General features: G+C 39.0%; 2 protein-coding genes across 9 annotated transcripts in view; one reads left to right on the top strand and one right to left on the bottom strand.

Annotated features, from left to right (window-relative positions):
• Positions 1–2,417, top strand: part of gab1 (GRB2-associated binding protein 1) — a 165,936-nt gene extending 163,519 nt beyond the window's left edge. For all 6 annotated transcript variants that reach the window (XM_078405050.1, XM_078405068.1, XM_078405086.1 and 3 more), the window contains one exon: positions 875–2,417. In XM_078405050.1, the coding sequence (XP_078261176.1) occupies positions 875–1,030 (156 nt within the window). In that variant the 3' untranslated portion in view covers positions 1,031–2,417. The remainder of the gene's footprint in view (positions 1–874) is intronic.
• A 4,917-nt stretch (positions 2,418–7,334) lies between these two features.
• ints10 (integrator complex subunit 10) overlaps positions 7,335–26,231 on the bottom strand; it is a 38,794-nt gene continuing 19,897 nt past the window's right edge. For 2 of the 3 annotated variants that reach the window (XM_078405108.1, XM_078405125.1), the window contains 7 exons: positions 23,429–23,575; positions 21,394–21,502; positions 19,146–19,225; positions 13,724–13,886; positions 12,575–12,668; positions 10,281–10,352; positions 7,335–9,744 (listed from right to left, as the gene is read on the bottom strand). In XM_078405108.1, coding sequence (XP_078261234.1) covers positions 9,588–9,744; positions 10,281–10,352; positions 12,575–12,668; positions 13,724–13,886; positions 19,146–19,225; positions 21,394–21,502; positions 23,429–23,575 — 822 coding nt within the window. In that variant the 3' untranslated portion in view covers positions 7,335–9,587. The remainder of the gene's footprint in view (positions 9,745–10,280; positions 10,353–12,574; positions 12,669–13,723; positions 13,887–19,145; positions 19,226–21,393; positions 21,503–23,428; positions 23,576–26,231) is intronic. The other variant, XM_078405116.1, reaches the window with a different exon arrangement.

Consider the following 26,231-nt stretch of genomic DNA (forward strand, 5'->3'; position numbering starts at 1 on the left):
GCGAAGGGGGAGGGGGGTAGAAGGGGAGACGGAAGGGGGAGAGGTGAGGGAAGGAGGAGAGGGTGCTGCACCAATGCAGGAGAGGTTTGGGCCCAACAGGTCCACTTGGTCTAGTTTTTTTAAATAAAACCCAGATATTTATAGAGGGCATTGCTGCCCTTTGAGATACTTTCCTAGTGACTTCCATGATTGGTACCACCTTTTATCTATATTCTTGGAGTCTTCCATTCATTTCTGACCTGATGAATTGGGAGCTACAGTATTTATCTTTTTACAGGTTTTCTTCTGGCCACTAAATTTTAAGGTGAACCTATTGAAACCACTGTAATATTATTGGAATCCCAGCTTGAGTCAGACCGTTTAAGGTTTATTTGCTAGTTGTGTGGCAGCCTCCCTGTGTAACTGCAGAGAGGCATGCATGACTCTTTTAAATAGCTTTCCAGTTGAGTCTTCATCATTAAGTTATTTTTTTCTCTGTGAGAAAACCAATTTAGGTTCAGCCTAATGTAATCTCACCAGAAACAAAGTTTGGGCATTACATTCTACTGGTGTTATTTGGGTGAGCTGAATACCAAAGCACCATTAGAGTTCATAAATTTTGTCCTGGCATTGTTTTTCTTTGGTAATGCACAGATACATTTCTTGGCTATTACAGTGTAAGACCAGTCCTTAGTTTTGAATTGACTTTATTATACAAAATCTGTGATTTTATATCTACTCGGGTGTGGGTTCTGTGTTACTAAAATTTGGGAAATGTGATAAATCTTTGTCACTGTTGGAAATGCAATATACTCAGCCAATACCAGCCTTGTTTTGGACAACGAACTGAATAATACTGAACCCTTTACAAGTTCTTTTGTTTCTTGATTTTCAGAAAAGCAATGGTACAGGTACAGTAGCAGCAGATGAAAAAGTAGATTATGTATTGGTGGACCAAGAGCGAACACTCGCACTGAAGAATACCAGAAAAGCATGGACAGATGAAAGACAATCTACTGAGTCAGAAACTCCAATTAAAAGTGCAAAGTGACTTGATGGTGTCATTTAACTGAACATCATGACATGTTGAGATGCCTTCTTATTCCTGCCACTCACAGCATTCTAGCCAGCATGCTCTAACTTGAATGAGCCATCGGTGAATTTATCAAGTGACTTGAGATTTTACATACAAGCAGCATACATCATCAAAAAGGGGAAAATTTTGGAGTCGTCAAAAGCTGTAATTAAGTCCATGCTGTCACATGCTGTGAAGGCCATCTTTGACACTGTATGTTAGTTTTAAGCACTCTAATGGGTTAATGTAGTTTTTAAATGCCAATGGTAATTGTTACTTTGGTACATGAGAAGCTATTAGTTACTGGAGGAATCTGCGCTCGGAAGTTGATTTCTTATATAGAAAATAACTTCACTTTTAATTCTAGTCTGAATCATGGAAATATCCAATCTGTAAAGTATGTTTTAGCTGAACTAATTTTCTAATTTTTTTAATTAAAAGTCCAGGTTATTTAAGCTAAGTTAGATGAGGCATTCTTTGACACTTTATAGACTTAACAATGGTAGTTACAATAGAACTAATAATACATTGTTAAACATCTCTCTTGCAACATTGCTGGCAGTGGCCTTTAGATCACCACGATCAATAACTAGATGCAAATAAAAAACAGAATCCCACATTCCTTGCCAGTATTGAACAATAAAGGCCAATGTTTTCTTATTCTACAATGTGTTTACCAAAATGACTACCACAGGGGAAGAGGTGTGCACTACATGTACTTAATACTTGTTGAGTTGGTAACTGTGGCAGGTTGAGACTTTAATTCTCTCTGTGGTTTACAGATATGATTTTAACATTGAACAGCGCAGAATGCAGATTTCTGCAGGGTAGAGTCTTGCATTCCTTGTCACTGATCCAGAGTATAATTAAATTGGTGTTATGGTAGTGAGATGGCTCATATCTTTTTTACTGAAATGTATTTCTTGCCATAATTCTAGCATACCTGTGATTGAGAATCTTTTTGCAAAACATCTGTTCTATTTCAGAAATATGTTTTGATTTATTTGCAAGAAATGTAAATTTTGTATTACTTTCAGAACCAAATTCTATTTGAAGCTATGGATGGTTTCTTTTTTTGCATTTTGTTGGCATTTTGGGAGAGTGCATACTTTTTTTTAAGATCATCTGTTTATAATGGGAACCAATCTGTGTCAAACATCCATCTCTAAAAGCTACCTACATCATTTCAGTAACATAACCACAACCTTATCTCGGGAATGTGATTATATTGTATATAACTTGTTTCATCACTTATAAAGTGCTTACAAACTGTAAATGTACTAAAAATTACTAACATTTGTATTTACAAAAAATGTCTATATGCATAAAAATGTTGGAGCCCATCAAAGATTTTATCATTAAACCTTGAATGAATTACTATATGATGTTTATGTTCATAGATTTCCAGCACAGGCCTTGTACCTAAATAAATACCTTGTCAGAAGCACCCTTTTCACATATTGTAAATCACACATAACGATTATTACTCATAATATGAAGCAGTACTACCATTTGTATTTTAATGAGTTCATCAAAATGTCAGTCATAATGTAAATGTTAAATTAAATTAGCATTATTTAGTTTAGTTTAGAGATACAGCGCTGAAACAGGCCCTTCGGCCCACCGGGTCCGCACCAACCAGCGATCCCTGCATATTAACACTATCCTACACCCACTAGCGACAATTTTTACATTCACCAAGCCAATTAACCTACAAACCTGTATGTCTTTGGAGTGTGGGAGGGAACCGAAGATCTCAGAGAAACCCTACTCAAGTCAGGGGGAGAACGTACAAACTCCGTACAGACAGCACCCATAATCGGGATTGAACCCAGGTCTCCAGCACTGCATTCGCTGTAAGGCAGCAACTCTCCCACTCCGCCACCGTGACCACCCTTTACATTATTACATCCAAGATTTATGAGCCAATATCTTAAAGTAATTTGTGCCAATATCTGATTGAAATTTATCATTCAACTTGCAGTTTTTGTATGATCAACTTTATTGGGTTTTTTAAAGAGATAACAGTAAAGTATAAACAATGGTAATGTATCAAGATTTTCTAAAGATTCCATAGCTAAATAATAAGGTTGGGTAATGCAGAGTTGGAGAGAAATAGATTGGAATAGGGAGAAGTAGAGATCGTGAGTAAAGAGAGTGGGTAGTAGTGTTCCATAAGCAGTGCAGACAGAGACTATGGCTGTTCAGAATTTACATTAACAATTGAGATTGTTTACCACACCTTTTCTACCCATTTGGTAGAAGGAACAGTGGGTTAATTATCATTTGAAATATTTAAATTTTGGAAATCAAAGGTTCTCAGAGTAAAATAAAGTCATTGAAGACATGCTGGATTTCCTAAGCCTTCTAAGGAAATAGAAGCATTAGTGTGCTTTCTTGGCCATAGTCTCAATGTGGTTGGACCAGGAAAACCAGTTGGTGATATATGGCTAGGAACTTGAAGCACTTGACCAGCTCCACTTCAGACCATTGATAGACTAGGTTGTGTGCACCAGCCTGCTTCAATGCAACCTGAAATCATTGACAATTTCCTTCATTTTGCCGACAATGACAGAATGGTTTGTTGCCTTTACACCATGCTATTGAGTTTTCTTTCTTTTTCCTGTACTTTGTCTCATCATTATTTGAGATCTGGCCCATTATGCGGTATCGTGTGCAATAGAGTCAGAGAGCTAAACAGCACAGAAAGAGGCCCTTTGGCCCACTTTGTCCACATCAACCAAGTTGGCATACTGGCCTAGTCCCAATTGCCTGCATTTGGATCATATTCCTCTAAACCCTTCCTATCCATATCTGTCCAATTATTTTTGAAAAGTCATAATTTTATTTGCTTCTAGGGCTTCGTTGGCAGCTCATTCCAGGTATGGACTTTTGGAAAAAAAGTTGCCATTGCGGTCCCTTTCACCTTATGTCAATACTGTTTAGTTTTAGAATCCTCTACCCTGGGAAAAAGACTGTTCACTTTATTCATTCCCCTCATGATCTTATACACTTTAACAAGGTCAACCCACAGCCTCCAACACTCCAACCAAAAATATCCCAGCCTATCCAACTTCTCCCTATAACACAAGCCAAGGTAACATCCTAGTGAATTTCTGTGCACCCTTTCCAACATAACATCCTTTAGCTGTACGACCAGAACTGCGCAGTTCTTAAAGTGTGGTCTCACCAAGTTAAATGGAGTTAAAGCACAATTGGACCGCACAGTCATGAGTATGGATAGGGACTGATAATGCAGCTTTGCAGGGCATCGGTGCTGAGAATTATTGAGGAGGATGTTTTGTTGCCTATCGTTATTGATTTGGTCTGAGTCCGGAAATCAAGAATCCAATTTAGTTTAGTTTAGAGATACAATGCTGAAACAGGCCCTTCGACCTACAGAATCTGCGCCAACCAGTGATCCCCGCACATTAACACTATCCTACACGATGGACAATTTACATTTATGCCAAGCCAATTAACCTACAAACCTGTAGTCTTTGGTGTGTGGGAGGAAACTGGATCTTGGAGAAAACCCACATGGTCACAGGGAGAATGTACACATTCCGTACAGACAGCACCTGTGGTTGGGATCGAACCCGGGACTCAGGCACTGCAAGAGCTGTAAGGCAGCAACTCCACCACTGGGGGGGGGTAAACAGTTAGCTGAATCAGGTTCAGGAGTTTGGTTAGAAGTATGATTTTGAAGGCAGAGTTGTAGTCAATAAATAAGTCTGATGTGGATATCCATATTTCAGGGCTGAGTATACAGGCTAGCTAGTCCTGTTGTAGAAGTACGTGAATTGTTGACGTGCACTATGACTAACCTCTCAAAACACTTCATGATGATGGATGTCAGAGCAACTATACGGTAATCATTAGGACAAGCTATCTTCTTTGGCATGGGGATAATCATGATCTTGAAGCATGTGAGAACTACAGACTGGAGTAGGGAGAGTTTGAAGATGTCTGCACATACTCCTGCTAGGTGGTCTGCACAGGTTTTGATGACACCATCCAGGCCAGTCGCTTTTTGCTGGGTCATTCTCATTAGGATAATTTTACATATGCAATGGTGACTGAGTACAGATGCACCCCCCCGGCCCCCTCCTCCCCAAGGCTGTCAGGATAGGTTGTCATCCATTGCCCTTCCATTCAGAACAAGCATTGAAGTAATTGGGGAGGTTAGCAATGTGCCAGCAATTTCTGCCAGACTCCATTTTGTAGCTTGTTATAACATGCAAGCCTTGCCACAATTGTCAGGGGTTTGTGTGGTTAGCCTGGGATTCCAGCTTATCCGGAATTGTCTCTTGGCTCATCGCTGATGACTGCGTGCCACTTGTACCTAGATTTCCTGTATTGGCTTGGATCACCTGACTTGAACATTTTAAACTTGGATTTCACAAGGTAGTGAACCTCACTGTTAATCGAAGATTTCTGATTGGCGAACATTGGAACAAGTTATGTGATGACTAAAATAAATCTTTAACATCGTGAAAGGTTTTGCTAGGTGTGGTTGCAGAACATTTCCACTTATTGGGTGGATCATAACTAGAGGGCATCAAATATGAGGGCCAGTCTGAAATTAAATAAGGAATTTAGGGGGGTAAAAAGCTTTACCCTATGATTGAGATATGGAATTTGCAAACAAAGAGTAATTGAAGACAATATAACAGCTGCACTTGATAAAGTTGCCAAGAGGAAAGGGAATTGAGTTTGATGCTGCTAGATATAAGGAATAGCAGGAATTGACTTGGTTGAAAAGAAAACATTGACATGGCCTAGTTGAGCCAAACAGTCAGTTTATATCCTACATCAACCATGGTCCAACGTTGATCGATCTTGCTTCCCTGCCATCAGTACCCGGAAAAAAAGTTTTGCAAGGAACATTCCGTAATTCCTCCCCAGTTTAGTAAATCTGCAGTACAACAATCTTGAGCAGTTAGTACACAACACACTTTCCTTCTGCCTGCACAAAATGCTTATAAAGCCCCTTGAGCAGGAGCAGCAAATGTTTTCTTGAAGTCCTGGAGTTGTATGGCATAGAAACGAGCCATTCATCTATGCTGACTTTCATAACTATCTGTACTAATCCCACTGGTGTGCATTCATTCCATCATCACTCTATGCCTGGCTCATTCAAGGACATGTCTCTTTACCTCTTAAATGTTGTTACTGTTCCTGCCTCCACCTACTTCTCTGGCAGCTCATTCCAGATACCACTATTCATTGTATTAAAGATTTACCTCTTTCCATCTCCTCCCTCTCACTTTAAACCTGTGCCCTCATGGATAGCAACCACTCATAATTTTATACACAATATTATACACCATTGCATCATTTCTCAGGTTCCTTCATTCCCAGGCCCGGGAAAACAGATCCAACCTTTTCAATCTCTCCTTATAATTGAAGCCCTCCAATCCAAGCTCCATACTTGTGAATATTTTCTGCATCCTCTCTAGTTTAATCACATCCCTTTTTGGAGATACTCAGACTAAAATAAATTGTCCATATCAATTTCCTTCAGCTGGTGCATAAAAGATTAAATGATTTCTTGAAAAATGTAATTCCATAATAATTGTTTAGACGAATGCCTTGCTCCCAAAATACAAAATGTACTTGATTGAGGATTCGAACCACAGAAGGCATCATTTGACCAGACTAGCCCTTCAATCTGAATAAATAATCATATTTGATGGCCAGTACATTAAGTGTAAACTGCCTTAAAATTCATAGCCAGTCACCTACACTCACCCCTGAACTGTTAATAAAGACTGTTTGCCTCCGTTTCCCAATAGGTGATCATTGAGTGAATCTGGCACCAACGGCCATGGCCAGGCTAGAGCGATCTGCAATGGAATCTGTAAATGGAATCTTTTTGGGGACTAGAACAATCTCGAACAGCCAGATTTTGTATAGCCACGTCACAAATTATGAATGCCAAGCCTCAACTGCTTACAATTTGTTCAGACCAATTTCCTGCCACTATAATGCTCTACAATTTTATGCTCTTGCATCAGACTTCAGGAATACTGCTTGCATCAGACTTCAGGAACAACTGGCTGATCATCAAGATTACCACGTACTGCAGAACTACAAAAAGCTGCTGTAAGTGAACACTGGGGAAATTATTGTTTTATATAATTTACTAAGTGCATTAAGCTTTGCTTATGGAGGGTGAAAATGGCTGTCAGTTTGCCAGATATTAATTTGAATCACATATTCAAGAAATATGTTTGAAGTTTAAATGTTATACATTTCATACCTTTAATTGTCACAGCAGAAAAAGACAGTTATAAGCCCAATTTCAACAATTTTAGAAAAAGCTTTTCATAAAAACTAACAAGTGTTCTATAAATTTGTACAAGAATTCTACAAAAAAAAAGATATTTTCTGGTGATTAGGAGACCTACACCACCTTCAAATATCAATACACACAAACAATAAATAGTTAATCAGTCTCTAAAATAATCTATCTTTTGCATCTTAAATTCACACTATCATGAGTCACTGTTCTACTAAAACTCTGGGCATCAGTTTTGGCAAGGTTAACCAATTAAACAGAATCTCTCGCACACAAATAAATTGAATAGATACAAATCTGGGAATAAAATGTAATGCTGGAGGCTTAAATCATGTGAAGATTTTAGTCCCTGTGCTTTACACTGTGGGCCCACTATTCTGACACCCAAAGTGGAGTGTTCCCTTTCTCTCAAAATATTTTTCAGATAAGATCACCCTTGCTCTTCCTAACAAACATTCATAGTAATAAAAAATAAAAAATAAATCTTTAAAATATAATTGACTTGGGAATGGTTATTAAAATTGATATCATTTTAATTTTGCAGAGGTTATAGCAGGCACATACTACAAATATTTTGATCAAACAAATACTTGTCCTACAACTCTGGGCCCAGCCTAATGCAGTTCACTGAAGATCTGGATTCTTGGAATGTCTGAATGTTATCTCAATCAACTGTCATAATGTTATATGCCTGGATAAATAACAACAAAAGTTAAATAATAACAACTTCTACCAAGTTGTGGTTGTGTAATTAATACTGATCATTAGATATAGCTGGTGTCCAATGCAAGAAAGATAATAACTTTATAAACATTTTTAACCTTTTGCATTACATCAGCCTTTGGTTGTAAACAAAATTGGAAAATTAAAAAGTGATTAATTTAAACATTTAACTGACATTACTTTGAGGAAGGTCTGCATAAGTGGAAAAATGTTTATACTAGGATCACCAATCTCAGCTGTTAATTCCAAATTCACAAAATTTCACAAGTGTAAAATTGTTAAATTGTAAAAATAAACTTTAAGTCTGTAACCAATAAAACATTATAATATGTTCAACAGCATAGTTTGATGTTTTTTCAAAACATCCTACATTTCCTTCAGAAATAATTATTTCAAGTTCCCTGCCACAGTAAATAAGTTGTGAAGCTATTTCTGATATTAAGAGGAATTATTATTTGTGTCTGTAGCTAGAAGAAAAACATTGGAAACAAAATGCACAATTTCTTTAGAAGCAAATAATTTTAGATATGAGTTTCAGCATTATACAACATGGACCAATGGGGGAGAACAAACTTGGGAAAGAGGTATTCTGCCTGGACAACGTTGATTAATCTGTAGTAGCACTGGATACTGTGTAGGAAGGAACTGCAGATGCTGGTTTAAACCGAAGATAGACACAAAATGCTGGAGTAACTCAGCGGGTCACACAGCATCTCGAGAGAACAGGAATAGGTGACGTTTTGGGTCGAGACCCTTGATGGAATTGCACTATTTTTAGAATTGTAACTGATTTGCTAATAACATTTCCTCTTAATACAAGGCAGGCTGAATGCTGGGATGAATGTTAATATGTGATCTCTGGTTTTCATTTTTACCATTAAAATTATGGATCAGAAGTAAAGAATTACAGTGTTCTCCCTTCATCTTAAGCTAGTGAGTGATAGATAAATAGAAAATACTACTTCTGCTAGTATCTCCTAAGGAAAACCAACCAAAAGAGCATAGAAAATCAGCTTTGGTGTGATATTAAATGCACAATACTAATATGACAATAATTTTCCAAAGATCTGACAGTGATTTAGTAACCTGGTTCAATAAATACAGAAATAGACATTGGTGAGTTGAGTGTGTTCTTCTGAGGATGGGACTTGAGGCAAAAGCAAACTGCTGATCTGTTGTGAAATTTCCTCCGCACATAACTGTAGATCTGCTTAGAATGGTGCCACTTAATGGCAGAAAACAGAAGGAAAAATACTCTAGTCTTTTAGCACAGCGACCTCGAGCTTTAATGAATGCACGCACTCATCTAAAGTGGAGCACTTTAAGAACTAGTATATTGGTAACATCAGTGGAGCTGGAAATAAAATGTACTTTCCTGTCTTTGCTTGAATTCTGTTTAGGTGCACATTAATGTTTAAAATTCAGTACATCTTTCATTCACAACAGCAACAGACAGAATGACATAACCATCCATATATTCTAAAAGAAAGAGTTTAATAATATCCCTCACATCAAGGTCTGGAGTAATATGATCTTCTCAGAAATACAAAATCTATGTAACACAACCATTAGGTTTTCTCCACAGCGAGAAACCTGTCGCTCCATTGCTAGCCGGAAGTCCTCCTTTACTCCCTTTGTTATACCTCGGGTCACGGTATGATGTCTGTAACAAAAATGAAATAGGCACATCATCTATCTGTTTACATTCCTGTCAGCTGTGGATAACTTAATGTCATTATTATACCATAATAAAATTCTAGCTTTTAAAAGTTAACCAATAAAATTTGATAACATATACATACAATATAGAAAGGACATTTAGTATTTGAATATTTTACTGATTTTTTGTAAATAGTTGTCTGAAGAATTTTTAAGAAAATAATCTTTAGAAGCCTTTGCAAAAAATAATTAAACAATCATTCTTTCTAACTAAAGCACAACATTTTGTTGTTACTTTGAAAAATGCTCCCTTCTTGCATCCATTTTACAAAACAAAATACAGTCATTAAGGGCGCTTTAAAAAAAACTGTACTGAAAAAGTCTCATGGCAATTGCATTTTGTGAAGCACTATATACTAAAATGATCATTGTATGGCATGGCTTAAATCATGGATAGTGTAAATAGAAAAAAAAATCTTTAAAAACCCATGGATTAACATGGTGACAAACACAGCACATGACGAACAGGTCGTATGGTACCTGTCAGCTGCCTGACTGCTGGGCTGCAGTTTGAACTCCTGTGGAAGTACCCCCAGTGGAGGGCTAGAATTCCTTGAAAACAGTAAACATCAACAGTACATTCAACACTCACACATTGTCACCTAATAGCACAAATCTCTCTACCTGTTACCAATATGAGAAAATAAATAACTGGAAGTGAACAAAGTGTGTTATAAAATTGAAATTCATAAATTTCAGCAATTACCTGGGGCATCAAAAATGCCAACATACTGATTAATACACATACAGTACACATTCCCGAAATATAAGTATCAATAATTTGAAGCAACATTCAAAGTAATTAATTAATTAATTATAACATATTATGCAACCAAACAGAGAACATTTATACATATTTTTAATGGCTGTGTTAAAATTACTAGACTGATATTTCCACAAAAGGTGCGTACAATTAATCATTACATCTATTTAAGAACTGGAGCAAAATCTACTTTCTTCCTGCAGATTCACTACCCTACCTACGTCTCTCCTCTGACAAATGCAACAAATGATTGTTCTCAATGCTTTCTTTTGGCAATTTTCACTTCATGTGCTACTCTCTCCTGAATTTTCATTTACATCCAGTACACCTCACTAAATGTTTGGTAATTACAGAAAGAAACATTGAGGAAATACAAGTGGGTGCATTACTGCTTAGCTCATGTTTTCCAACAGAATAACTGGATTCGGATAAACAAGGTAAAAGGATAACTAGACTTTATATGGTATGGCCAACAGAAAACTACTACTTTGTCCATATCAGTAATTTTTTCTGTGCTATCCATAACAGCCGTAATTAGTATAACATGGGTGAGAGGCAATAAAACCAGGTGCTAGCTTCCACAATAGACAAAACGACAAGCACATGAAACGCAAGTACACAGTACTATGAAGCCTGTATATCCTTGACACCCATGTGCCACCACCACACTAAGATCCATCTTTGCTCCAATCTTCTGAATACTTTTATACTATATTAGCTCACAAAAAAAGCATATTTCAGGCATTAAAAATGATTGATTTCAGAAGTTTTTAATATTCTTTTTAATTATTTTGAAATTGTGATTTGCATATATGTCAATGTCCAAGACTTGTAACAGAATTTTTGTTTCATATTGTCAATACCACATCCATTTTAGAGCTATCCACATGGAATCTTTTCCACCGTTTCTTTTCCCATGTCTGGTCAATTGTTTAGCAAATATTGATTATTTCAAAGGGATTTTTAATATTAGGTTAAGGAATAAGATTATGAGAACTGGACACAGATAGCTATGAACATACAAGTGCCTGTTTCATTTAACAGTCCCAAATATCATTCTTACACTTTCAACTATCATATTCAGGTTTCAAAACTTTCTGTAAAGAGAGGAAAATATTTTAGCTATTTCCAAACACAACTCCAAAACTATTTTGCTGAAAGTAATTATACAACTGTTTTCCTTACATCAACATCACTTGCATTAAAAGTGTAGATTAATTCCTACATCTCAACACCGGTACTCTTCAGTCTATTCAGGTCAACTATATCAGCTGCCCAAATGTAAAAACAGAAACAGTGAGTTCAACAGAGAAGTGATTTCAATAAGACAATCATCTCCCAAACAAAAGGAATTCCTCACGGTTTCTATTGATTAGAAAAGTTTCCCAACTGGTTAGTTAATTATTGTTCAAATTCCCTGTACTCTGAAGCTCTTAGAAGAAATAATAATTTACCAAGCAGGAGAAAAACTAACCTTACCAGCAATTCTATTTTAGTTGGATCAGAAATCCACTTTTAGAAAGATGTAAGCATCCGCATATACACATACACTCTCACACATGGACACACATTTCTTAACCAGAGTTTTACATGAGTACTTGGATCATCAAGGCATCAATGACATAGTGAAATGTTTTTTAAAAAACAGCTTTCCAGCATCTTCCCAAAGGAGTTTTATCCACAGAAGAACATCAACTCCAAGAGCCATTAAACTACCACAACTAAATTCTACACTGCAGTTCTTGGATAGGTTAATAAGTCACTTTGGGAAATAATTAGACTGCCACTAAAATGAGAAAAAAAGTCTGCTTACTACATGATTTAACAAAAAAAAATTAAAAATGAATATAGTAAAATCTGAAAAAACTATCACTGATATTCCCAGATAGTTGAAAAAAATAAGGCTTCGGGCTCAGGGTTAAACTCCCAGCACCGTTTCCCTTTGTACAGAAATTTCAATCTTTCAATCACAGTGCACACCAGAATCGCAGTCTTACAGCACATTACTCACTTTATGAGAAGGCCTTGATTTGGCAACAGTTCAAGATGAATTTTACCACCTTCTGTAGTTCTAAGATAAGCAAATTCTTCCAACATATCAATGTCTGTGGGTGATGTTAAGGTCAACTATCGGTTCTATTTCGTACCTCTTTTGCAATAAGTTAATTTTACCGCTCAATCTTATTTGTTCTTGGGACAATTTACACAAGTACAAAAATATCATGTTTATATAAATGAGATATAAACGGTTCAACAAATTACACAGAATATATACAATGCAGAAATAAGCCACTAGGCCTAACTGATCCATGCTGGTGTTTCACTCCATTCAGTCTCCTCCCACTTTAACTACCAAATCTCTGCTTTTCAGCACATCTTTCCATTACCAATTTATTCATACCCAAATTCAGTTCCCTTTGGAATGCATTTAAACTATTTGCCTTCATTATTTCTCATGGTAGGATGGTCCAATTTCGATACACCATCTGGTTGGCAATGCCCTTCATTTCAGCGTTTTATGCACGGAAATAGTGTCAATTCTTTCTTTTCTACTGTTTCACCAATTTGCTATCCATTCAACTATCTATCCCAAGTCAACATGCTCCAATCCCTAAAATTGAGCCGTGAAACTAAAGAAACAAGCTAGCATTGAGCCACAAAGAACCAGAGATCAGAAATAAGAATAAAAAAGATTGTGTTAAGAAAAGAAAATACACCTCCAAAAAGGCAAATAAATATTTGCAGAAGACACGAAACATCATTAAATATGTTTAAGAACAGCTGAAAACAAGTCTCAAAAACAACAGTAAAGACTTAAGTAGATAATAAAAGCAGCCCTAGAGTTAAGTGAAAAACGTGAATATAAAAACAGTTCCCAATGAAAGGACCACAGATAACAGGTTAATTTGAGAAATTAAGTTAAAATCTACAGAGATGAGAAAAAACGTATTATCAATGCAAAGCAGAAGATACAAAACATAAGCTGCCTATATGTCCTAACATTGTCAAGAAAACCACAAAAAAGTGAAGTTTCTTAGAAATGACATGCTTCCTGAAGACATACAGACTGTCCCCAGGTTACGACAAGGTTCCATTCTTATTAAATATGATTAATAAACAAAATGGTACAACCAGACTTTATTGTATATACAAAGGATACTTGTGACATAATTGAAGAAATTTTCATACTGAAAAGATCCTTGTTGACAGATTTTATCAATAGCTTTGAGAAAAAGGTTCTCTCCTCGAGGCCAGTCCAATTGTAGCAGTACAACCACATGACCCAACGCTAAATCATCTCGGATGTCTGTAAAGGCTCTCAGCTGCAAAGCAAAAATTACTTGTCAAATCTTCCGGATGATATTAAATGGGTTAACAGAAATAAAGAACACTGAATAGCACACTGCATCCTATGCTACTTCCAATATACATAATTGCCATCTTTAAACATTTGGTATCAAACCGTTAAATGTAAATACCTATTCAACTTTGCTTTAAAAACTTGGCTGAGAATCGAGTCCCTCTTTCGGTCTGTGCTCATTTATTTACCTTCTTTCGAAAATGTAAATGGAGGTTCTTTTGTAAAGATGATTTGAGCATAAGATGCACAGAATTTTTAATCATTGCAAAGACTTGGCTGGGAATAACGTCCCTGTTTCAGTTTGTGGTAATCTATTTACCTTGCATTGTACATCTAACTGCAGGTTATTTTGCAAAGACAACAATGAAGGGGTGATAAAACATAAGAATTTGAATATGCATGTGTACATTGCCCTCACAAATCTACGGCATGTCTCAAAAAAAATTACAGCAAATTATTTATTGATATGCATTCATCGCTGTATAGGTGAAAACAGCAAACAATTCCTACACAGTAAGTTCCACAAATTAGGTCAATGAATCATTGCTTTTTGGGGGCAAGTGAAACATTTGCCAGGATACTATTAAAGAGATTTTGGAATCTTTTTAAAGTAAATGAACGAACTAAAGGGATTTTAGACATCTACAGGTCCTCCCCAGATTATAAACACCTGACTTATGTACAGCTCATACATACAAATGAGACTTTGGGTGAGTGGCGGGGTGAATTTGCCAGCTGCTGCTGGGCTGCAGTCAACTGACATGTGGGAACTCGATTTGCAGTAAATATCTGAACGGTTGAGTAAATGCATTGGCTTAACTAAATGCTGTCCTTGGTTGGCCTAAATGTTTATTTTAGTATGTTGCCAGGTGGCCACATTTCCAACTTGTGAATTCTCAGGAACTGAATCTGTCATATCCTGAACAAACCTGGATTTTAAATTACTAAGGTTCATTTATTTAATGTGGTACCCTCACTATACTGGTGAAAACAGCAAACTATTCCTGTACAACGTTCCATAAATTAGGTCAATGATCAGTTGTTTTTTTGGGGGCATCAAACCTATCACAAGGCAAACATAAACTGACAGAACATACTACGCCTGGAGATTGCAAAAGGGATTCCTAGCAGGTCTTTCAGGTGTGTAATCCTGGTAAACCCCAACAGGTATACAGCAACAGCAGCACCATATGTAAGCAGCTACTGACCTGAAGTTCCCTGAATAAATATCCAGTTTCCACTGTCTTATCTGACATCAGCATGAGGATTAAATACAGCGCTAATGCTTTGGGCTAAAGTTGGGAAATATGAGCTAGCATTTAAATTCCTGGCACTGTTCAATAGCTCTGCTGGGAAGTGCAGGTTATGACCCAGATTAATACAAGCTTTGACACAGTTTCTATTGCCACTACAATTGCAGAGTAAATGTACAGGTTATGGTTCCGATAAAAAAAAAAAAACAATCTGCCCTGGATAGTTTATTTGGTAAAAACACTGCAGTGTGATGACCTACCAAAAAAAAAATTTCTTCAGACTTGGCTAATGAGTCTGACTTGGCTATTGAGTCTGAAGAAGAGTCCAGACCTGAAACATCACCTATCCATGTTCTCCAGAGATGTTGCCTGACCGCTGAGTTACTGCAGTACTTTGCGTCTTTTTTTGAAACCATCATCAGCAGTTCCTTGCATCTACCTTCTATTCTTATTTCCTTGCCTCCTATGTACGTTCTTCCTAAATAAGCAACAAAATGGTCACTAGTTTGACTTGAGCAACCAGGAGATGAGGGATTAAGAGAGGACCAAGATGGAATTGGGGATAATTATGTTTTTGATCATGATTAGACTATGATAGAAAAGCATCACTTGCAACAACAGCTACATGCAAGAACAAGGTCAGAATAAACAACACTTAAAAAGTGTTTGAATAAGCACTTGAAACACCTCAGCAGAGAAAGTTATGGGCCGTGCTTGAAGATGGAATTAAATAGAATGGATTCCCATTAGTCGGCCTGCATTTGACCCGCCAAATGGCCCACTTCCTGCTGTATGACTCCATATTTACGTCTTTCACAAAAGGAAAGTCTTCAACAGATTACAGAGATTCAACAGAGATTATGAGGCCGAGCCGGCGGAGAGAAGGAATTCAGACAGAGGGCTGGTAAGCGGAGCAGCGGCAGGAAGCAGTGCAGGGCTTTGACGATGGAGAGTTGCTGCAGGTCCTGCAACAGCGTGGAACACATCCCAGCGGCCTGGCAGGCTGCAGCTGCATCCCAACCGCAGGCTCAGCTCACCCAGAGAGGAAAGGATGTCGATCCCGTCCCCTGCTTGCCCCGTGGATCAGGAATTGGTGGAAGGAGATGGCGATGACAGCGGATGCTGAATAAAAAGCATAGGTAGAAGAGCCCAGGGGGGTGGGTTTATCTTCCATGCCCTCGAGATCAGCTACGGTAGAACAAGGGCTGAAGAGGACCGGGCAAGGAGAGGGACATCGGATCGCGGGATGACCGGAATGCAGGCGACGGCTGCTGCGTGGCCAGCTGCAGCTGGGACTATAAAATGGCTCCAAAATGGCACCTCTCGCATATGGACTCAGTAGGCTGTTCTGTGCATACTGTACGGACCGGGGGATTGTGCTTATGTACGGGGATAGTCTTGCTAAGCTGTATGCAAAAAATGTATTTTAGAGTGCCTGGTACATGTGACAACAAAAAAAAACATTGACCATTGTTGATTGTGGGAGGGTAATGTGCAGATTGACAGAAATATTTCTTGAATTAAAATTTCAAAAGTAATTAATTAAGTGTAAAGCTCTTTGGAACATTCTAAAGCTGTGATAAATGCTACATGGATGCAAGTTCTTTTTTCTCCATCTGCATGTAGCAAAGGGTTATCAATGCCATAGAGCTGTATTTGGCAGACACATTAACTGATATGGTAAACAAATCGTTCTCCTCAGTCTACCATTCCCCTCATCTTCAAACCTGTCAGCTGATCTCGCCTCAAAAATAAAACATGTGAACTTCTTACCATTGGAAACCACCGGTTCATCATCAATTTCATTTTCTTTTCCTTGTGTTTCACGTTGGTTCAAAAATCTATCACCATCTTCCATTAAATTCCTTCTTTGAATCCTTCTAATTAAAACACCTGAGCCAAGGTACCTAAATTATTCAAATTAACGTTACTCAATTACCCTTACAAAAGATACCCATGCCTCTCTGTCATTCTCAATCTATCTGCATCCTCTGATATGGCTCTGACAACATCCCCTTCCAGCACCTGTCTACCTCTGTCCAGATCTGTGGAACACTACTCACTTGATTCTGCAGATGACACCACTGTGGTGGGCCAGATCACGAACAATGACGAGACAGAGTACATAAGGGAAATAGAGAACTTAGAAACTTGGTGTCAGGACAACAACCTCTCCTAAAGAGCTAGTTATCAACTCAGGAAATGTGTCATGCCGCAAACAGCATCAATAGTGCTGATATGGAGCTGATATTTGACAGCTTCATGTTCCTGTTGCATACCAACCACTTTGATGCAACAGCCAAGGCATACCTAAGGTGACTTCCTTAGGAGACTGAGGAAATTCGGCATGTCTTCATGGATTCTAACAAACTTCCACAGATGCACCATAGAAACCATACTGTTGGTTGCATCACAGCTTGGTTTGGGAACAGCTCTGTCCAAGACCACAAGAAATTGCAGAGTTGTAGATGTAGCACAGTCCATCACACAGACCAGGATTGATTCCATTAACACATCACAATGCCTTGGAAAAGCAGTCAATATAATCAAAACCAAGTACTACCCTGGTCATTCCTTCTTTCCCCTGCTCCTGTCCGGCAAAAGGTACAGAAGCTTGAAGTTGCGTACCACAAGACTCAGGAAGAGCTTCTTCCCCTCTGGATCAGGCATCTGAACAGTTCTTCCATAAGCCAGGATACTGCGTGATTCACCTCTATCCCATTGCGGACATTAAACTTTGTCTATGGAACTGATGTACTACAATACAATATTCTGTTCTCTGTATCTTTTCGCTCTGACAGTTGTACTTGAGTTTGACTTAATTTTATGTATGTATAGTATTTGATCTGATTGGTTCGCATGTAAAACTAAGCTTTACACTATACCTCAGTACGTGGCAATAATAAGCTAAAACTATACCCGTTCTTACCTAACTGAGCATAACCAGAAAATTACTGTAATTGCTTCTCTTGCTCTTCATGGGCCACTTCCCCTCTCTCCTATTTTTCATCTATACAGAGCCAAATGGCAATATAATTTGCAAACACATATTACTGATTGCAGTCGACTTTTATATCCCAACCCGTCCCCATTCCCTCACTTTCCCTTTCTGCCCTTGTTCCTCCCCATCCTCGAATCCCAATTAACTCTATAACCTAAAAAAATCTTTATTTAAGCATTTCAAAATTTGATTACTCCATTATTAGTTTTTGTACATCAGCTGCAAAAGGCCTAAATTCTGGATTTCACTGCATAATCTTTCTGCTTCTTTCTCTTCACTAAGATGCTTCTCAAAATCTTTTTCCTTAACCAATTTCTTTTGTACCTTTAATTTGATGTGAAATTCTCTTGGAAGTTCTGTGAATCTTCTTAACTGCTTTAACTAAACACAAAGTCAGCATAACTCCAATATTTTGTGTTTTACTCAAGATTCCAGCACCTGCAATTCCTTGTGTCTCCACCCTAACTACCTGATGTTTTTATAAAAGCTATTCAAATCCTTAATTAAAGAGTACATTCTATGGATTATTGTTACACTGGCCCACCAGCGTGTGGGCACGTCCTGATGTCCATCAACCAGGTTCCAACTATGGGTTAAAATAGCACCCCGCTGCCTTGTGGGTAAGGCTCAGGAGAGCCAAAGGCACTGGAGCCCCTAGAGACGGTTGGCTGATCCCTCATGCGTCTGCCTTCCGGCAACCCCTACAACTGAGTAGGCCCCAGATGTAGCAGTCATGCCGTTCCTCTGGAATCAGCCTATTAGGTCGAGAGGGGAATGCAGATGCTGGGCAAGTTTGTATACCCATTTACCTGCCCAGGCTCAGCGGCCAAATCAAATGGAGAGGACACTGAAAAATCCCCCTCACCAAGCAGGAAAACGCCAAGCCGCACCATCATCTCCCACAGATGGACGGATATCAGAAACAAGAAATTGTTACACTGAAGCATTTCATGTTTAATCATCTTACCTTAAAGCAAGCCAGTATCAGCTGAAGGCAATAGGGCATCATAGTTTTGCTAGTACATGGTAAGAGTTTAAGATCTGAACCTAAAAAGCAAATGGGTTAAAAAGAAAAATGTAAACATCAGTAGGCTATAGACTGTAGTTACATATATAACCTGCAGAATATATGTCTCTCCACTTTTTTTTTAATTTAAAAAATAAAGGAAATAGAGAGGCGATTCAATCAATTATTCATAAGCTCTATCACTCAAAATAAAATGACCGACCTTATATTGCCTTGCCATTTTCCTGCATTAACCCAAGTCCCTTGATTCTCTTAATATCTTAAAACCTATTTATCTTTATCTTAAATGTGACATCTCCAAGTTTGCTGATGACACAAAGCTGGGTAGCAGTGCGAGCTGCTAGGAGGATGCTATGAGGCTGCAGGTGACTTGGATAGGTTGGGTGAGTGGGAAGATGTGTGGCAGATGCGGTATAATGTGGATAAATGTGAGGTTATCCACTTTGGTGGCAAGAACAGGAAGGCAGGTTATTATCTGAATGGTGTCAGATTAGGAAAAGGAGAGGTGCAACGAGACCTGGGTGTGCTTGTACATCAGTCACTTAAAGTAAGCATGCAGGTACAGCAGGCAGTGAAGAAAGCTAATGGCATGTTGGCCTTCATGGCAAGAGGATTTGAGTATAGGAGCAAGGAGGTCCTTCTGCAGGTGTAAGGGCCCTGGTGAGACCGCATCTTGAGTATTGTGTGCAATTTTGGTCCCCAAATTTGAGGAAGGACATTCATACATTGAGTGAGTAGAGCATAGGTTCACCGGGTTAATTCCCAGGATGGCGGGACTGACATATGATGAAAGAATGGATCGACTGGGCTTATATTCACTGGAATTTAGATGAAAGGGGATCTTATAGAAACATATTAAATTCTTAAGGGATTGGACAGGCTAGATGCAGGAAAAATGTTCCCGTTGTTGGGAGAGTCCAGAACCAGGGGTCACAGTTTAAGAATAAAGGGTAGATCATTTAGGTCTGAGATGAGGAAAAACTTTTTCACCCGGAGAGTTATGAATCTGTGGAATTCACTGGATGTTTTCAAGAGAGTGTTAGATATAGCTCTTAGAGCTAATGGAATCAAGGGATATTGAGAAAAAGCAGGAACAGGGTACTGATTCTGGATGATCAGCCATGATCATATTGAATGGTGGTGCTGGCTTGAAGGGCCGAATGGCCTACTCCTGAACCTACTTTCTATGTTTCTATAGCTTCTTGGGCCTCAAAAGGTAGAGGAGGTGCAAGATGATCAAAGGACATTGAATATGGCATCTTTATAGGAAGGATGTCGACAAAATGGAGAGGGTACAGAGGAGATTTACTAGAATGTTGCCTGGGTTTCAGCACTTAAGCTACAGAGAGAGGTTGAGCAGGTTGGGTCTTTATTCTTTGGAGCGTAGAAGGTTGAGGGGGGACTTGATAGAGGTTTTTAAAATTTTGAGAGGGACGGACAGAGTTGACGTGGGTAGGCTTTTCCCTTTGAGAGTGGGGAAGATTCCAACAAGGGGACATAGCTTCAGAATTGAGGGACAAAAGTTTAGGGGTAACATGAGGGGTAACTTCTTTACTCAGAGGGTGGTGGCAGTATGGAATGGGCTTCCGGTGGAAGTGGTGGAGGCAGGCTCGATTTTATTATTTAAGAGTAAATTGGATAGGTATATGGATAAGAGGGGATTAGAGGGTTATGGTCTGAGTGCAGGTAGATGAGACTAGGTCAGGGAGAGTGGTCGGCGTGGACTGGTAGGGCCGAACGGGCCTGTTTCCGTGCTGTAGTTGTTATATGGTTATATGGTTTACACAATAAGGGCCACTGGGATAAGCCAAATAATTAAAGGTCTATAATTTTAACATTAGTTGTCTAAAAATTATTGGGAAACATTCAAACCTGCATTTGAAGAAGCAGTGATTGCTCAGACACGGCAGGTTAGCTTTGTTATTAGGTCCTGTTTGACCAATTTGACTGAATTTTTCGAAGAGGTGATTAAGTGTGGCAACCAGGCTTATACAGATGTTTCAGAATGGACCAGTGTTGTGGATAGTGGCAAAGCTAGTCTTCAACTACAGAACAAGATTGTTCAGTTGGTTACTTGGGCATTGAAAAAGTAGACGATATTTCATCCCAAAAAATGTGAGATGTTGCATTTGATGAGATAAAGGGCATGTTCCTGTGTTGTATGACTCTAGGTAGCTGTGCTCCATACCTTTTCTGAATCTAGGTTTCACTTTTGGAATTTCCTCCTGTACCTTCACCACATCCTGTGTACATGGAATGATGCTACACATAACATCCAACACCTTATCACAAGTCATCTGCAGGAGGAAAACAAAATTCAGATTCATGGATAATCTTTACCACATTTTCAATTGATTTGCAGTCTTTTCAAATAGTGAGAAAAATAGTTTTAAAATCCATTAAATCAATTTGACAGTTGAAGTAAGAACATGATTCTTGGCATAGCTATGGGCACTCGCATGGGCCCTAGCTATGCCTGCCTCTTTGTAGGGTATGTCGAACAATCCCTGTTCCAGGCGTACACTGACCCTATCCCCGAACTCTATCTCCGCTACATTGACGACTGCATTGGTGCTACCCCCTGTACCCATGCAGAACTCACTGACTTCATCAATTTCACCTCTAATTTCCATCCTTACTTGGACCATCACCAACATCTCCATACCGTTTCTGGATCTCACCATCTCCATCATAGGAGACAGACTTGTGACCGACATCTACTACAAACCTACTGACTCCCAGAGTTATCTTGACGACACTTCTTCCCACCCTGTTTCCTGTAAAAACTCTATCCCCAACTCCCAATTCCTCTGTCTACGCCGCATCTGTGCCCAGGTTGAGGTGTTCCATACAAGGGCGTCAGAGATGTCCTCATTCTTTAGGAAACGGGGCAGCTCCGCTCTTGCTCCCCCTCTTCGTAACAAGGACAGAGTCCCCCTTGTCCTCACCTTCCACCCCATCAGCCGTCGCATACAACATATTATCCTCCAACATTTCCGCCACCTCCAACGGGATCCCACTACTGGTTACATCATCTCAGCTCCACCACTTTCTGCTTTTCGCAGAGACCGTTCCCTCCAAAACTCCCTGGTCCACTCGTCCCTTCCCACCCAAACCACCCCCTCCCCAGGTACTTTCCCCTGCAACTGCAGGAGATGCAACACCTGTCCATTTACCTCCCCCCTCGACTCCATCCAAGGACCCAAACAGTCTTTCCAGGTGAGGCAGAGGTTCACCTGCACCTCCTCCAACCTCATCTACTGTATCCGCTGTTCCACGTGTCTACTTTTCATCGGCGAGATCAAGCGCAGGCTTGGCAATCATTTTGCTCAACATCTCCGCTCAGTCTATCGCAACCAACCTGATTTCCTGGTGGCTCAGCACTTCAACTCCCCCTCCCATTCCCTATCTGACCTTTCTGTCCTGGGCCTCCTCCATTGTCAGAGAGGCCCAGCTTAAATTGGAGAAACAGCACCTCATATTTTGCTTGGGTAGTTTACACCCCAGCGGTATGAACATTAACTTCTCTAACTTCAGATAGTCCCTGCTTTCCCCCTTCCCAGTTCTCCAACTAGTCTTCTTGTCTCCAACTACATCCTATCTTTGTCCCACCCCCTTCCCTGACATCAGTCTGAAGAAGGGTCTCGACCCGAAACGTCAACCATTCCTTCTCTCCAGAGATGCTGCCTGACCCGCTGAGTTACTCCAGCATTTTGTGTTTATCTTTGATTTAAACCAGCATCTGCAGTTTTCTTTCCTACTTATTTCTTGAATCAATTTGAATTGTGTGCTTTATTAATCTTACTATTCATTGAACACAATTAAATCTTTAAACACAAACCAGAAAATGTAGTCTCTTCCCTAAGCGTGTAAAACAGTAAATTCTTCATTTGGATATAAACCTTATGTATTATAAGTCCTGGATTTCATTTTTACATCTGCCTACAACCCCTTCATCAAGTAGCCAATTTAGTTTCATACAAGGGGAAGAGCAACAATAATTTATTTCATCATATACTATTAATATCACATATTCACATTAAAATAATCACAGAATAACAACGTTTCGGCTTTCGTGGTCAGACGTGATAAAGAATAACATTTTGTTATATAAGCCATTTAGCTGTGATTTGAAATATAATGTTGTATGAAATCTGAATTGTGTTAAGTATGTAGGCAAAATCTGTCCTCTAAGTTTTTTTAAAACGCCATTATGAACTTACTCTGTATTCTCCCAATGCAAAATGACAGGCAGCCATTTGGATTAATGCCCTCTGCTGTTCGAGTGTGCCCCGACTCATGACATGCTGCTGGGCTCCCTGAAGAGCACCCAACTGGTGAAGACTGTTTATTGCTTTTCTACATTGACCCTTCAAAAAAAGTTTCAATAATTACACAAAAATATAAACAAATAAAGAACATCAGGTAAATAATACTATATGCACACATTAAAATGTAGAAATCACAAAACTAAAATTTAAAACTAAAGTTAAAACTTGAGTTTAGAGTTGGATGTACAACTATACTCACTAACTCCCGGATCTATCCCCATAATCTTTATGTTTGTAATTCTTTTTGTTTTCTTTGCTTTCTCTCTATTAGTTTATAGTCTTTTTTTTTCAGTCTCATTTCATCTTTATTTTTTCTTTAAAAATTTAAAATTGAAGCTATGCAAGAACTCTATAACCAGTTTGTCGTTTATTATTATTTGTACATATGCTTTAAAAAAACAATTTAAAAAAAATAAATAAAAAAACAAAAATTTATAATGAGCATAGAAAACTGAACTGTTTATCTATAAAGTACTATATATTTTATATAAACAAACACCTATTTTCTATCTATTGCCATTCCTTCTTATCCTCAACAGCACACAAGTTGCAGTTCTATGGCTAGCTGCACCAACAGATGGTGTGCCATTGTCAATATGGCATACCTCTGAAATGCAGGTTTATTACTAAAATAAGGGAGTTAAATGTTAATTTTAAAACTATTTGAAAATCAATTTATTCTCTCATTTACACTGATGAGCCAAAACATTATAACCACCTGCCTAATATGCTGTTGGTCCTCCATGCGCCAACCCGCCGAGGCATGGACTCTACAAGACCCTTGAAGGTGTCCTGTGGTCTCTGGCACCAAAACATTAGCAGCAGATCCTTCAAGTCCTGTAAGTTGCGAGGTGGAGCCGCCGTGGATCGGACTAGTCGATCCAGCACATCCCACAGATGCTCAATCGGATTGACATCTGGAGAATTTGGAGGCCAGGGCAACACCGTGAACACTTCATCATGTTCCTCAAACCATTCCCGAACAATGTGTGCAGTGTGGCAGGACGCATCATCCTGCTGAAAGAGACCACTGCCATCAGGGAATACCATTGCCATGAAGGGGTGTACCCGGTCTGCAATGATGTTTAGTTAGGTGACACGTGTCAAATTGACGTCCACATGAATGGCCGGGCCCAGGGTTTCCCAGCAGAACATTGCCGAGAGCATCACACACCCTCCACTGGCTTGTCAACTTCCCACAGTGCATCCTGGTGCCATCACTTCCCCAGGTAAATGGCGCACACGTACACGGCCATCCATGTGATCTAAAAGAAAACGGGACTCATCGGACCAGGCGACCTTCTTCCACTGCTCCAAGGTCCAGTTCTGACGCTCACATGCCCAATGTAGGCGCTTTCGACGGTGGACAGGAGTCATCATGGGCACTCTGCGGCTATGCACCCCCATACGCAGCAGGGTGCGATGCACTGTGTATTGTGACACATTCCTCCCATGAACACCATTAACATTTTCTGTGATGTGCCACAGTAGACCTTCTGTCGGTTCGGACCTGACGGGAATAGCCGTCGTTGCCTTCGCGCATCGATGAGCCTTGGGCACCCAAAACCCTGTCGCCGGTTTGTGGTTTATCCCTCCTCGGACCACTGTCGGTAGGTACTCACCACTGCTGACCAGGAGCACCCCACAAACCTTGCTGTTTCAGAGATGCTCTGACCCAGTCGTCTGGCCATAACAATTTGGCCCTTGTCAAGGTCGCTCAGGTCTTTACTCCTGCCTATTTCTCCTGCATCCAACACATCAACTTCAAGAACTAACTGTTCACTTGCTGCCTAATATATCCCACCCTTGACAGGTGCCATTGTAACAAGATAATCAAAGTTATTCACTTCACTTGTCATTGGTCATAATATTTTGGCTCATCTGTGTATATCTGTTCAAATATATCTGATTAGATACTCTCTCAATACATCTTAAAGAATTAGTTCAAACCTACAATTAAGAAATTGTGTCTGACTGAATACAATTCCCTATGAATCTTTTGACTGGGTTAAAGTATTGGACATTAAAGAAAATGTCACTCTCAATTTTAAGTTAGAGTGCTACACATTCCAGAAAATGACTGTATCAGAGTGACTGGGAGTTCCTGGGGTCCTGTACTAGACCATCAACCAGAGGCTAAATAAACGGGAAAATTCAATCCCATAAAATGTGCATGAAAACCTCCAGGAACTTGTTACCTCTACCACAGTCTGGCCTACAAGTGACAAAATTCCCCTTTCGCATTATTTATATCATCCCCAGGGCAGCAAAAGCAGTTTTATTATTAAAATTGTCTGAGGATGGGTGATGCTTATGGAGAAGAGATTACATTGAGAAAAAAAAGAAAAAACATTAGCAATTTTTTTGAGTTTCTGCAAGGTCATGAATTTGGATTCTATAGATCAATAATGTAGGAAGATACGGAACTTTCATGAAGATGTACACTAGACAATTTTAATTTGTAGGAGCAGATTTTGATGAAATGTAAATGGCAAGAAATGAAAGGAAAAAGTAACCAAATAGAAAGTAGAAATTATGCAGAGCACACTGCAGTTAAAAATCAAGTAATAATGTTTAAAACAAAATATTTATTAAGATAACAAACCTCCGTTAATAAATTTGGAATGTTAATGGCTAATGGAGCTCATAGCCTCTGAAAAAATGTTGATGTATAATCCCACATAAAGTATGACCC

This window comes from Rhinoraja longicauda, chromosome 1, assembly GCF_053455715.1.
Source record: "Rhinoraja longicauda isolate Sanriku21f chromosome 1, sRhiLon1.1, whole genome shotgun sequence".
In the NCBI taxonomy this organism is placed as follows: domain Eukaryota; kingdom Metazoa; phylum Chordata; class Chondrichthyes; order Rajiformes; family Arhynchobatidae; genus Rhinoraja; species Rhinoraja longicauda.